The sequence below is a fragment of the Salmo salar genome, chromosome ssa15 (genome assembly GCF_905237065.1).
Source record: "Salmo salar chromosome ssa15, Ssal_v3.1, whole genome shotgun sequence".
NCBI lineage: Eukaryota > Metazoa > Chordata > Actinopteri > Salmoniformes > Salmonidae > Salmo > Salmo salar.
The window spans coordinates 97,230,901-97,246,186 of NC_059456.1; the positions used below are offsets into that span (position 1 = coordinate 97,230,901).

At 43.7% G+C, this 15,286-nt stretch overlaps 1 protein-coding gene across 6 annotated transcripts in view; it reads right to left on the minus strand.

Moving 5' to 3' along the window:
• LOC106572732 (sodium channel protein type 8 subunit alpha) overlaps positions 1 to 15,286 on the minus strand; it is a 126,323-nt gene that overhangs the window by 34,381 nt on the left and 76,656 nt on the right. For all 6 annotated transcript variants that reach the window (XM_045696377.1, XM_045696375.1, XM_045696376.1 and 3 more), the window contains 6 exons: positions 12,556 to 12,794; positions 8,335 to 8,508; positions 6,917 to 7,273; positions 5,548 to 6,021; positions 1,241 to 1,361; positions 892 to 1,046 (listed from right to left, as the gene is read on the minus strand). In XM_045696377.1, the coding sequence (XP_045552333.1) occupies positions 892 to 1,046; positions 1,241 to 1,361; positions 5,548 to 6,021; positions 6,917 to 7,273; positions 8,335 to 8,508; positions 12,556 to 12,794 (1,520 nt within the window). The remainder of the gene's footprint in view (positions 1 to 891; positions 1,047 to 1,240; positions 1,362 to 5,547; positions 6,022 to 6,916; positions 7,274 to 8,334; positions 8,509 to 12,555; positions 12,795 to 15,286) is intronic.

Genomic DNA, 15,286 nt, shown 5'->3' on the forward strand with positions numbered 1-15,286 from the left:
TAGATTTGAGTCAGCCATGTAAGTACAACAATGAATACATTAACAAACGTTGAGGGTAAGAAGCACAATAAAGTCAGACGATTTACATTAAAAGTATTGGAAATGTATACAACAACGGTACTGTTGCTAAATCATTACTGAAAACAAACATTGTTAATTAAAAGCATGGCACATTGATTGCACTGTTCCCTCCCTGCTCATTTGACTTCATGTCTGAGGATATATCCCCCTTGGCAACAGAAATAGATTCCCCCTATCTTATCAGGTAAATGGTACAGTCTATTAGATCCCCTCTCTGATGAATGGTACAGCCGATTAATCACAGAGAGAGTCAAGCTCAAGTGTCTCAAATGGCACCACATTCCGTATGAAGTGCACTACTTTTAACCAAAAAGGCAATAGACTGGCTGTGATGCTCCTGCCTGGCCCCTCCCCCAACCCTCTTTAGTACAGTGACTGGCTGTGATGCTCCTGCCTGGCCCCTCCCCCAACCCTCTTTAGTACAGTGACTGGCTGTGATGCTCCTGCCTGGCTCCTCCCCCAACCCTCTTTAGTACAGTGACTGGCTGTGATGCTCCTGCCTGGCCCCTCCCCCAACCCTCTTTAGTACAGTGACTGGCTGTGATGCTCCTGCCTGGCCCCTCCCCCCACCCTCTTCAGAGACTGGGCCTGGTGACTGCATCACTCCATGTCTTGTTCTAGGTAGAGAGAGACAGCCCTTAAAAAGACAACCTTCTCCACTCACACACTGGTCATAGCTGTGTGTGTGTGTGTGTGTGTGTGTGTGTGTGTGTGTGTGTGTGTGTGTGTGTGTGTGTGTGTGTGTGTGTGTGTGTGTGTGTGTGTGTGTGTGTGTGTGTGTGTGTGTGAACGTTCCACACTGTGACTTACCAGGGCCCCACTACTGAGTAGGATCATAAAGATAATGACGGTTTCGAACCAGTTATGCTCCACAATAAGATAGCATGTCTTTCTCAGGAACCACCAATATTTTCCCCACCCGTGAGTGATGGGCACATCGCAGCAAGGATACTTGATAATACACTCTGTATAGAAGGGGACAGGCACACATAATACGATACCTCAGTCATTTGCTTGTGATTTAAATACATTGTAAGGATTACAAATTGGGCAAACTGACATGCAAGGGAAGGGTGGGGGAGGGCAGTAGAGGGCAGGAGCGTCAGGGCGTGGGGGTTCAGGGCGGGGCAGGGAAGAGAGAGGCAGGGTGCAGTCCTACCAGGTGTCCAACAGTTTTCTGGGTCTAAGTACTCTTCCACAGCCTCCACCACCACCGCCTCCACCTCCACATCAGGCTTGATGTCTATGGTGCTGCCCTCTGATGAGCTGGTGTCGTCCAGCTACACACACAGATACAGACAGACACAGAGAGAGAGACAGAGACACAGATACAGACAGACACAGAGAGAGAGGGAGACACACAGATACAGACAGACGCAGAGAGAGGGAGACACACAGATACAGACAGACGCAGAGAGAGAGAGACACACAGATACAGACAGACGCAGAGAGAGGGAGACACACAGATACAAACAGACGCAGAGAGAGGGAGACACACAGATACAGACAGACGCAGAGAGAGGGAGACACACAGATACAGACAGACGCAGAGAGAGGGAGACACACAGATACAGACAGACGCAGAGAGAGGGAGACACACAGATACAGACAGACGCAGAGAGAGGGAGACACACAGATACAGACAGACGCAGAGAGAGGGACACACACAGATACAGACAGACGCAGAGAGAGGGAGACACACAGATACAGACAGACGCAGAGAGAGAGGGAGACACAGATACAGACAGACGCAGAGAGAGAGGGAGACAGATACAGACAGACGCAGAGAGGGCGGGAGACACACAGATACAGACAGATGCAGAGAGAGGGAGGGAGAGACAGAGAGACACACAGATACAGACAGACGCAGAGAGAGTGTGAGAGACAGATATAGACAGATGCAGAGAGAGAGGGAGAGAGGATGTGAGAATGACAGGACAATGGACAGAGGAAAATATGCATAATCAGCAGCAGGTTGACAGATCAATAGCCACGGTTGACTGATCAATAGCCAAGCTGCAGCAGGTTGCGTGACTAATAGCCAAGCTGCAGCAGGTTAAGTGATCAATAGCCAAGCTGCAGCAGGTTAAGTGATCAATAGCCAAGCTGCAGCAGGTTAAGTGATCAATAGCGAAGCTGCAGCAGGTTAAGTGATCAATAGCCAAGCTGCAGCAGGTTACGTGATCAATAGCCAAGCTGCAGCAGGTTAAGTGATCAATAGCCAAGCTGCAGCAGGTTAAGTGATCAATAGCCAAGCTGCAGCAGGTTACGTACGTGATCAATAGCCAAGCTGCAGCAGGTTAAGTGATCAATAGCCAAGCTGCAGCAGGTTAAGTGATTAATAGCCGTGGCGGCAGCAATGGCGCTTGGGGTATTGGGACAAAGAATGACCGATGGCTCAGACTCTCTCACAGCCCTTCATCCATACTGCTGCGTGCATTCCACCGGGTCTCACTGAGGCTAGATGTCTTAGTATAATTAGATACCTCCCTGAGGCTTCATATAGGTAGACAGACAGACGATGACACAGAGATTAGAGGACACAATAGAAGAAGAAGACATAACCCTGGGACTAACATACATCTGGTCATGCCCCCCCATACACGCTAAGAGTGTGATCTGTCATCAGTTATAAATGCAGTCTATGCATATGACCTTGAGAAAACACCTGATTAACAGAGAACCATTGACTTGGATGTACTTCACCTTGACTTGACATTCACTTAGAGAGCCTCCATTAAGTAACAGATGATGGACATTGATTTAAATGCTAAACTAACATAATTTAGTCTTTAAAAAAAAGAATATGATTAAAGATGTTCAAGGATGGAATATAAAATGACAAACCATCCATTCTATACTCCTAAATGTTTTTACAGCTTTAAAAAAGAAAAGAAAACAAGCACAGCAATCAACAGATATCCATTTCATCCACTGCTGTAGCCATTAGTACAGTTGAAGTAGGAAGTTTACATACACCTTAGCCAAATACATTTAAACTCAGTTTTTCACAATTCCTGACAATTGCTCCTAGTAAAGATTCCCTTTCTTAGGTCAGTTAGGATCACCACTTTATTTTAAGAATGTGAAATCTCAGAATAATAGTAGAGAGAATGATTTATTTCAGCTTTTATTTCTTTCATCACATTCCCAGTGGGTCAGAAGTTTACATACACTCAATTAGTATTTGATAGCATTGCCTTTAAATTGCTTAATTTGGGTCAAACATTTCGGGTTAGCCTTCCACAAGCTACCCACAATAAGTTGGGTGAATTTTGGTCCATTCCTCCTGACAGAGCTGGTGTAACTGAGTCAGGTTTGTAGGCCTCCTTGCTCGCACACACTTTTTCAGTTCTGCCCACAAATCTTCCATAGGATTGAGGTCAGGGCTTTGTGATGGCCACTCCAATACCTTAACTTTGTTGTCTTTCAGCCATTTTGCCACAACTTTGGAAGTATGCTTGGGGTCATTGTCCATTTGGAAGACCCATTTGCAACCAAGCTTTAACTTCCTGACTGATGTCTTGAGATGTTTCTTCAAAATATCCACATAATTTTCCTGCCTCATCATGCCATCTATTTTGTGAAGTGCACCAGTCCCTCCTGCAGCAAAGCACCCCCACAACATGATGCTGCCACCCTCGTGCTTCACGGTTGGGATGGTGTCTTCAGCTTGCAAGCCTCCCCCTTTTTCCTCCAAACATAACGATGGTCATTATGGCCAAACAGTTCTATTTTTGTTTCATCAGACCAGAGGACATTTCTCCAAAAAGTACGATCTTTGTCCCCATGTGCAGTTGCAAACCGTAGTCTGGCTATTTTATGGCGGTTTTGGAGCAGTGGCTTCTTCCTTGCTGGGCGGCCTTTCAGGTTATGTCGATATAGGACTCGTTTTACTGAGGATATAGATACTTTTGTACCCATTTCCTCCAGCATCTTCACAAGGTGCTTTGCTGTTGTTCTGGGATTGATTTGCACTTTTCGCACCAAAGTACGTTCATCTCTAGGAGACAGAACGCGTCTCCCTCCTGAGCGGTATGACGGCTGTGTGGTCCCATGGTGTTTATACTTGCGTACTATTGTTTGTACAGATGAATGTGCTACCTTCAGGCGTTTGGAAATTGCTCCCAAGGATGACCCAGACTAGTGGAGGTCTACAATATTTTTCTGAGGTCTTGGCTGATTTCTTTTGATTTTCCCATGACGTCAAGCAAAGAGGCACTGAGTTTGAAGGTAGGCCTTGAAATACATCCACAGGTACACCTCCAATTGACTCAAATTATGTCAATTAGCCTGTCAGAAGCTTCTAAAGCCATGACATCATTTTCTGGAATTTTCCAAGCTGTTTAAAGGCACAGTCAACTTAGTGTATGTAAACTTCTGACCCACTGGAATTGTGATACAGTGAATTATAAGTGAAATAATCTGTCTGTAAACAATTGTTAGAAAAATTACTTGTGTCATGCACAAAGTAGATGTCCTAACCGACTTATAGTTTGTTAACAAGAAATTTGTGGAGCGGTTGAAAAACGAGTTTTAATGACTCCAACCTAAGTGTACATAAACTTCCGACTTCAACTGTATATGAGTGTGTATACTATTGAGTAATGGAAATACATCAGAGCCTTGGACATGAAACTATTGTTACACTGGTGACAATACCCATACTTTACGGCCAGGAGGCCACGACAACAATAACAACCATGGAGTAAAGCATTACCACAACACTTCCACAACATTACTACACCATTACCACAACATTACCACAACAGTACCATATCATTACTGCAACATTACTAAAACATAACCAGAAAACTACCAAAGAAAACTGAAACATTACTACAACATAACTACAACAATTGTCTACTACCACATTACTGCAACATTATTACAACATTACCACAACATAACTACAAAATAAACACAGCACTACTTTCCTCTGCAAACATACAACATCATTACCAAAACATTATTACAACATAACCCTAACATTAACTCCTGCAACATTAACCAAAACATCACTGCACCATAACCCCAACATTACATCCTACAACATTACCATAACGTTACTACAACATAACCCCATCATTACCTCCTGTGACATTACCACAACATTACTACAACATAACCACAACATTGCCTCTCACAACATTACCACATCATTACTACAACATAACCCTAACATTACCTCCTGCAACATTACCAAAACATTACTACAACATAACCCCGACATTACCTCCAACGACATTACCACAACATTACTACAACATAACCCTAACATTACCTCCTGCAACATTACCAAAATATTACCATATCATAATTAACAAGAGATAAACTATAAAGTAGTACACTATTCCTTACAGTGTACTACTTTACATCAGAGCCCTGTTGATATGTCATGTTGTCATGACAACATATACACTACATATTCATTCAAAATGTGGCTAACTAAATCTGTTCACACACCTCTTTGCTGTTCTCGTTCTCCGACTCACTACTGAAGTCCTCGGTGTTGAGATTCTCGAAGTCGGACTCTCCGACCGCGATAGGAACGCACACAGTCAGGTTAGGGTTATGGATGAATGACATGTGGTCCTCGTCGATCAAGTACCTCCCGAAGCTGCTCCCTATACCACTAGTGGTGCCGTTACCATTCTTGGTGTAGTCCAGGTCACGGTTGATATCCACACCACTGTGGTTGGCGATACAGTTCAGTTTCTTGTCGTACATGTCGTCTAAAGTTTTCTGTTCATCCTCCACCGGCGGCTTCTTGGTCAAGCTGAGCACCAACTCTGCCAGCTTGATCTTGAACCAGGCGATGCCCTTCTTGATACGGATGACGGAGATCTGAAGGTTGTTCATTTCTCCGTCGTCATCTGTTGCGGCTAAATTGTCTGCGCTGAACGAGGACAGCAGCAAGGCAAGGAAAAGGTTCAACACCTATAGGGAGGAGAGGAGACACACTGGGTCAGACGTGAGGGTGGATCTGGTATGGCCAACAGAGATGTGTGTACAAATGGGACCTGGTATGTGTAGCTTGGGACACTGATAAGGCAATTTATATGCTTAAAGGTAATGATTAAAGAATTCCACCCTGAAACGTAACTATTAGTGATTATTAGTTTATGTAGCATGTATAATGAATAATTAAAGTACTAAATGTAAGTCCAATAAGGTTCGGTAGAGACATGTGAGGGAGAGAAATGTGTGTGTGTGTGACTAAGAAAATACCGAGAACAATTAAACTGTGTATGACCTGACCTTGCTAGAACTCTGAGAAACTTACGATAGGACAGGGAGTCCTTTCAAGGTTCCTCTAATCTCGGGGGGATGGAACTGCCAGTTTGGTAGAGATAAACAGTGGTGAGAACCATGGGGAAGGATACATTCTACCTACTGTTCGTGTGTATGTATGTGCATAGGCTATCTACTGTTTGTGTAGACGTATGTGCGTAAGTAGGGAGTGAGTTATAAAATGGCATGTCTTTGTATTGTGGACTTCAGAACGTTCTCGTGAATAAACTGTATGAACCTTTTGCATAATTATTATTAAACTCAGGGTCTTACAAACCTTGGGAATTAGTCAAAGCTTTAATAATTGTTAGTTATTATCATTGGGATTGAAAATTCTCGTGACAGACACGCTCTCTTGTTCGGTGGGGGTAGTGTAACGAATATGGCGTTCATAAGACAGCAAATTGCTCTCACCAGAGACTTAAGTTTCTTGGGCCAGCAGTTACAGTCACTGCCCTCGCCATGGCGACGGGGGTTTGAGAACCGTCCGTCTGGAAGGCTAACATTCCCCACCCCAACCATAAAATCTGGGGACACTTACCACCAAGTTCCCGATGACCATGACCATCATGAAGACGATGAGACACATGCCCTGGCCAGCCACCTCCATACAGTCCCACATGGTCTCGATCCACTCCCCACACAGCACCCGGAACACCATCAGGAACGAGTGGAAGAAGTCATGCATGTGCCAGCGGGGCAGCTCACAGTCTAGAGCGATCTTACACACACAGTCCTTGTAGTTCTTGCCGAACAGCTGCATGCCGACCACGGCAAAGATGAAGACGATGAGAGCTAAGACAAGGGTCAGGTTTCCCAGGGCGCCCACAGAGTTACCGATAATCTTAATCAGCATGTTGAGTGTGGGCCATGACTTGGCCAGTTTAAACACTCTCAGCTGAGTGGGGAGAGAGAGGGGGAGGAAGAGAGGGACAAAGAGAAGATGTGAGAATGACAGAAGAAGGGAGAGCGGAAAATACATATTATCAGCAGAGGGTTGGGTACTTGCTATAGAGGTATGGTAATTGCTATAGAGGTAGAAGTAGCAGTTACACAGATGTAGGATCTTAATTCAATCACAATTTTCCTGCACAGCAGGAAATGCAAACTGTATTTGAGTTATTATCATTTTTTTTTTAATTGTGTTTTTTGTTACTTTTACCCTGTTTTCTCCCCAATTGGTAGTTACAGTCTTGTCTCATTGCTGCAACTGCCATACAGACTTGGGAGAAGGGAAGGTCGAGAGCCGTGTGTCCTCCGAAACACAAACCCACACTTCTTCTTGACACAATAACCACTTAACCCAGAAGCCAGCCGCACCAATGTGTTGGAGGAAACACTGTGCATCTGGCGACCGTGTCAGCGTGCACTGCGCCCAGCCACAGGAGGCGCTAGTGCACAAACCTTCCCCTAACCTGGACGACAATGGGCCAATTGTGCACCAGCCCATGGGTCTCCCAATCACAGACAACTGTGACAGAGCTTGAACCGAGAATCTCTAGAGGCACAGCTGCCACTGCAATGCACCACTGCGCCACTCAGGAAGCCTATGTATTTGAGTTTTTAAAAAGCTACTAAAGTTAGTAAAAAAAAAATCCACTTTGAAATGTCAGACTTTATTTGCACTGACTAAAAATGTATCAACCCATACAAAAATATCCATTAATTATAATCCACATTTCCTGTTACTGCAGGATTATTTTCCTTCGGGAGAAAACTGGCTCCAATTAAGACCATACATATGTGTTGAAAAGTAGCTTTACATAGACTAGTAAGGCAGTATATAAGTTATATTTCACATAGTAAATGTATCACTATAATAGAGACAGTACTGTAGCTGAGCAACAGCCATGTAATCATTCAGTAATTGAATCAATGCACACTGTGTATTTAACATCATTTGAATACACAACAAACATGTATATTTTGAGGGGAGGACAGGGCTTAAAAAGAGTTTACCAATCGGAATGATCTGAGCACGGACAACCCCTCCACGTCAGCCAATGCCAGCTCCACTAAGGACAGGGTCACAATAAAGCCGTCAAAGCAGTTCCACCCCTCCTGGAAGTAGTAGTAGGGATCCATGGCAACCAACTTGGCAAACATCTCCACAGCAAAGATCCCTGTGAAGACCTGGCAGGGACGGATAGATGTCAGAGGTCAGGTAGAGTAACTGCTACTAGAACCTTTACCTTGTCAAAGGGACCAACAGAGGTCAGATGTACTGTACGAACTCGTACTGTAATAATTCAAAAAGGGTGCAGTGAGCACTATTTTACATTGAAATTAAGGTGGACCGCTATCCAGAGGCTAGTACTTTTCAGACCGGGAAAATGTGCAAAACTAGTGACATTTTGTTTTTCCAAATCTCACAGCTGCTCTGAAGTCAGGAAGGATATTGTGACACCTCTGTGTTCTGCTAATCTGATTCTAATAAATGGCTGAAGATCATAGTTAATCTGAGTCTAATGAATGATTGAAGGTCGTGGTTAATCTGATTCTAATAAATGGCTGAAGGTCGTAGTTAATCTGAGTCTAATGAATGACTGAAGGTCGTGGTTAATCTGATTCTAATAAATGGCTGAAGTTCGTAGTTAATCTGAGTCTAATGAATGACTGAAGGTCGTGGTTAATCTGAGTCGAATGAATGACTGAAGGTCGTGGTTAATCTGAGTCTAATGAATGACTGAAGTTCGTAGTTAATCTGAGTCTAATGAATGACTGAAGGTCGTGGTTAATCTGAGTCTAATGAATGACTGAAGTTCGTAGTTAATCTGAGTCTAATGAATGACTGAAGGTCGTGGTTAATCTGATTCTAATGAATGACTGAAGGTCGTGGTTAATCTGATTCTAATGAATGACTGAAGGTCGTGGTTAATCTGATTCTAATGAATGACTGAAGTTCGTAGTTAATCTGATTCTAATGAATGACTGAAGGTCACAGTTAATCTGATTCTAATGAATGACTGAAGGTCGTAGTTAATCTGAGTCTAATGAATGACTGAAGGTCGTAGTTAATCATGGAGCCAGATAAGGTGTCCATAGATCAAGGCGTGGCCGGGCAGAGGGCTCTATCTGTGCTAGGTGGCTGTCCCTGCACCAAAACTCCAGTAGTTCTCCTTCATAGCTTGTTCTCCATCTTCTTTTTAAATAGGGAGCCAATTTGTTTTCAGCACTTTTATTTCCATGACTGATCAAAACTTGTTTTCTCAAGGCTCTCTCTTGCCCCTTTGCAGCAGACATATAGTGAGCAATAAGTTTGGAACATCAAATCACAATACATATGAATCGTGAGAATCGTAATACATATCGTATCAGCATCTAAGTATCATGATAATACAGTATCGTGAAGTCCCTGGCAATTCCCAACCCTATAATACACCGTTTTTAACTGCTGTGTACAACTATTTCACACATACACACACTGCTCTAATCAACTCAGATAGTAAGTGACATATTGCATGTTATCTTCATCAGGCTGTGAAGAGCATATCGGTTTCTCACAATTTAATGAAAGTGATACATTTTTCGGCTGCTATTATTGATCAAACCGCTGTTATAAATATAATACCCTTACCACAAACAGAGTGACTGTCTTATACTGCTGTGCTATCCATGCTAACAGTATTAGCTATTAGCTTTAGCTGGTAGGCCTAAGCAAATAAGCAAGCTATCCATGCTAACATGCTAGTGGAATATGATGAAATGTGCTGCTCAAGAATTGGACACCGTTTCTGTAGAAATGCTAATGGTAAAAAGCCTAGTTTGGGTTTTCAAAGGAAGAGAGCAGTGATTCAGGCCCCATTTTAGAGGAGCTAATCGATCAGGCAGCATACAATATTAATGTAGGCCTCCCACCAGCACAGAGACAGCAGGGCGAGTGAAACAGAGTGCTGTCTGGACACTGCTAGGGGAGAGGGAGAGAGAGGGAGAAAGAGGAGGAGAGAGGGATTGAGAGAGACGCCTCTCTACAGACCAGACCAGTCCCATGTAAGAAATGGGGGGTAGAGCATGGCGCTTGCAACTCCAGGGTTGTGGGTTCGATTCCCACATGGGACCAGTACAAAAACGTCACTCTGGATAAGAGCGCCTGCTAAATGACTAAAATGACAAATGTAAGGAGAGAGGAGAGGAGAGGAGAGGAGAGGAGAGGAGAGGAGAGGAGAGGAGAGGAGAGGAGAGGAGAGGAGAGGAGAGGAGAGGAGAGGAGAGGAGAGGAGAGGAGAGGAGAGGAGAGGAGAGGAGAGGAGGGAAGAGAAGTGGACAGACAGAGGGGAGAGGAGTGAACATATGGAATGAGGGTACAACTACTGAAGAGAGAGAGAGAGAGAGCGAGAGAGAGAGAAAGAGAGATTGTCCTGGGCTGTTCTAGCTAGCGGTTAGTCCACACACACATGTGGACACCCCTGACAGGTGTATAACATTGAGCACACAGCCATGCCATCTCCATAGACAAACATAAGCAATAGAATGGCCCATACCGAAGAGCTTGTTGACTTTCAACGTGGCACCGTCATAGGATGCCACCTATCCAATAAGTCAGTTCGTCAAATTTCTGCCCTGCTAGAGCTGCCCCAGTAAACTGTAAGTGCTGTTATTGTGAAGTGGAAATGTCTAGGAGCAACAACAGCTCAGCAGCGAAGTGGTAGGCCGCACAAGCTCACAGAACGGGACCGCCTCGCGCTAAATCGCCTGTCCTCGGTTGCATCATTCACTACTGAGTTCCAAACTGCCTCTGGAAGCAACGTCAGCATAAGAACTGTTCATTAGGAGCTTCAGGAAATGGGTTTCCATGGCAAAGCAGACACACACAAGCCTAAGATCACCATGTGCATTGCCAAGTGTCGGCTGGAGTGGTGTAAAGCTCGACGCCATTGGACTCTTGAGCATTGGAAACGCGTTCTCTGGAGTGATGAATCTGCACCATCTGGCAGTCCTACGGACAAATCTGGGTTTGGCAGATGCCAGGAGAACGCTACCTGTCCGAATGCATAGGGCCAACTGTAAAGTTTGGTGGCGGAGGAATAATGGTCCGGGGTTGTTTTTCTTAGTTCCAGTGAACGGAAACCTTAACACTACAGCATACAATGAGATTCTAGACAATTCTGTGCTTCCAACTTTGCCCTTCCCTGTTTCAGCATGACAATTGCCCCGTGCACAAAGCAAGGCGCATACTGAAATGGTTTGTCGAGATCGGTGTGGAAGAACTTGACTGGCCTGCACAGAGCCCTGACCTCAACTCCATCGAACACCTTTGGGATGAATTGGAATGCCGACTGCGAGCCAGTTCTAACGCCCAACATCTGTGCCCTCACTAATGCTCTTGTGTCTGAATGGAAACAAGTCCCCGCAGCAATGTTCCAACATCTAATGGAAAGCCTTCCCAGAAGAGTGGAGGCTGTCATAGCAGCAAAGAGGGGAACAACTCCATATTAATGCCCACGATTTTAGAATGATGTTCGACAAGCAGGTGTCCACATACTTTTGACCATGTAGTGTATCTGTCCCACTACCAATTTGGCACATACTCTACTAAAGTCTTTCCTGTCCCCTGGCCTCTACTTACTGTCCAATTCATTGTGTTGAATTATTTGAGGTCAATAATAGAAAGTGTCTAACGCTTCCATATACTTTCTTAGTTAACCTTTTACTGCAGTGCGCTAAATCAGGGTCACACAGAGTGTTTCTGGGTAGTCTTAAACAAATCTACTTTGCAACAAAGGTATGCACCTCACACACATGGTTATGGCTTTAAAAAAAGAAGACACCTGTACCATGTCAGATATAGAGTTGAAATGTATAAAATGTTTCAGTTTGCAACCCAATATTACACTTTATATACATCAAAGAAGACTAAAATATAACAAAACTGTTTGACATAGAAACACCAGATTTTCGGCCTTTAAAAAAAAAAGAAATGTTGATTAATAATGCTATTAATAAATGTCTGCCCATGAGGCCCCTTGTAATTTGACTGCAGGAAAGGGTTTTAATACTATACAAATACCAGGTTAGTACCAGCTCAAAGTACTAGCTCAAAGTACCTTCTAAAGGGGCACTACACCACCTTTTAAGGTTAAAAAGTGGTGAAGTGCCCTTTAATAAGTACCAGCTTAAAATGGCTATAAAATAAAGCAACTGCAGTAATACCACACAAAAAAGAGATAGTAAAATCCTCACCAAGTTTCCCACAAACAGCACCTCCTCAAAGTGCGGGGTCATGGGATAGTGCTCCATGGCCATGAACAGGGTGTTGAGGACGATGCAGACGGTGATGGCCAGGTCCACGAAGGGGTCCATGACGATCAGGTTGACAATCTCCTTGATCTTCAACCAGATGGGACAACACTCCCAGATGAGGACCATGTTGGAGAACTTATACCACCACGGTGGACAACTACGCTGAGACTCCTCCAGTTCTGAGAAAAGTGTTATAAGAATATATCAAAAATCAAAACAATAGAAAAGTCCACAACAGTGCAAACACTGTCCCCGCCAACATGTCCCCGCCAACGTGTCCCCACCAACGTGTCCCCACCAACATGTGCCCGCCAACATGTCCCCACCAACGTGTCCCCGCCAACGTGTCCCCACCAACGTGTCCCCGCCAAAATGTTACTCCAGGCAGGCTAAAGGAAATGCTTCAAGTATTTGAAAGAAAGCAAATAGTATTTGAATTAAGGTCTGCTACTGATAAATGTTACGAAATAATAATACATTCTGTATATGTGATATATAATAATATGTCTGTCATGAAGTATCTGTCAGTACAAGAATGACAATATATACACAGAGTGTACAAAACATTAGGAACACCTGCTCTTTCCATGACATAGACTGACCAGGCAATTCCAGGTGAAATCTATGATCCCTTATTGATGTCACCTGTTAAAGGATTTTTAAGCATTGAGACAATTGAGACACGGATTGTGTATGTGTGCCATTCTGAGGGTGAATGGGCAAGATAAAAGATGTAAGTGCCTTTGAATGGGGTATGGTAGTAGGTGCCAGGCGCACCAGTTTCAGTGTGTCAAGAATTGCAACGCTGCTGGGTGTTTCACACTCAACAGTTTTGCATGTGTATCAAGAATGGTCCACCACCCAAAGAACATCCAGCCAACTTCACACAAATGTGGGCAGCATCAGAGTCAACATGGGCCAGCATCCCTGTGGAACGCTTGACACCTTGTAGAGTCCATGCCTCAACGAACTGAAGCTGTTCTGAGGGCAAAAGGGAGTTCAATTCAATATTAGTAAGGTGTTCCTAATGTTTGTACATTCAGTGTAGTTAGAGATATAGGAGAATTAGAACTGTTCGTCCAATGAGCGAGCAGGGCACCTCAGTTGAGTCCCGTTTGGGGAACAAGAAAGTCTATCAATAAAAATCTGATCTGATCTACAAATAACTGTTCCTCCAAAATGAGGACCTCTAAGGTAAGAGACGGTTTAGACTAAGAAAAATAAGCCTCAGGTTTGGAACTTTTTCGTTTATACTGTCAGCTGAAAACAATAGAGCATGGGAATAGCTAGTTAGTGTAGGGAGATGTAAAGTATAGTTAGTGCTGGGGCGGCAGGTAGCCTAGTGGTTAGAGCATTGGGCCAGTAACCGAAAGGTTGCTAGATCAAATACACGAGCTGACAAGGTAAAAATATGTCATTCTGCCACTGAACAATGCAGTTATAGGATGTGTAGGGTGATGTATAGTTAGTGTAGGGAGATGTATAGTTAGTGTAGGGAGATGTATAGTTAGTGTAGGGAGATGTATAGTTAGTGTAGGGAGATGTGTAGGGAGATGTGTAGGGAGATGTATAGTTAGTGTAGGGTGATGTATAGTTAGTGTAGGGAGATGTGTAGGGTGATGTATAGTTACTGTAGGGAGATGTGTAGGGAGATGTATAGTTAGTGTAGGGTGATGTATAGTTAGTGTAGGGAGATGTATAGTTAGTGTAGGGTGATGTATAGTTAGTGTAGGGAGATGTATAGTTAGTGTAGGGAGATGATAGTTAGTGTAGGGAGATATATAGTTAGTGTAGGGAGATGTGTAGGGAGATGTATAGTTAGTGTAGGGAGATGTATAGTTAGTGTAGGGAGATGTGTAGGGTGATGTGTAGGGAGATGTATAGTTAGTGTAGGGAGATGTAGGGTGATGTATAGTTAGTGTAGGGAGATGTATAGTTAGTGTAGGGAGATGTGTAGGGTGATGTATAGTTAGTGTAGGGAGATGTATAGTTAGTGTAGGGAGATGTATAGTTAGTGTAGGGAGATGTGTAGGGAGATGTATAGTTAGTGTAGGGTGATGTATAGTTAGTGTAGGGTGATGTGTAGGGAGATGTATAGTTAGTGTAGGGAGATGTGTAGGGAGATGTATTGTTAGTGTAGGGAGATGTGTAGGGAGATGTATATTTAGTGTAGGGAGATGTATAGTTAGTGTAGGGAGATGTATAGTTTGTGTAGGGAGATGTATAGTTAGTGTAGGGAGATGTATAGTTAGTGTAGGGAGATGTATAGTTAGTGTAAGGAGATGTGTAGGGAGATGTATAGTTAGTGTAGGGAGATGTATAGTTAGTGTAGGGAGATGTGTAGGGAGATGTATAGTTAGTGTAGGGAGAAGTGTAGGGAGATGTATAGTTAGTGTAGGGAGATGTGTAGGGAGATGTATAGTTTGTGTAGGGTGATGTATAGTTAGTGTAGGGAGATGTATAGTTAGTGTAGGGAGATGTATAGTTAGTGTAGGGAGATGTATAGTTAGTGTAGGGAGATGTATAGTTAGTGTAGGGAGATGTATAGTTAGTGTAGGGAGATGTGTAGGGAGATGTATAGTTAGTGTAGGGAGATGTATAGTTAGTGTAGGGAGATGTGTAGGGAGATGTATAGTTTGTGTAGGGTGATGTATAGTTAGTGTAGGGTGAT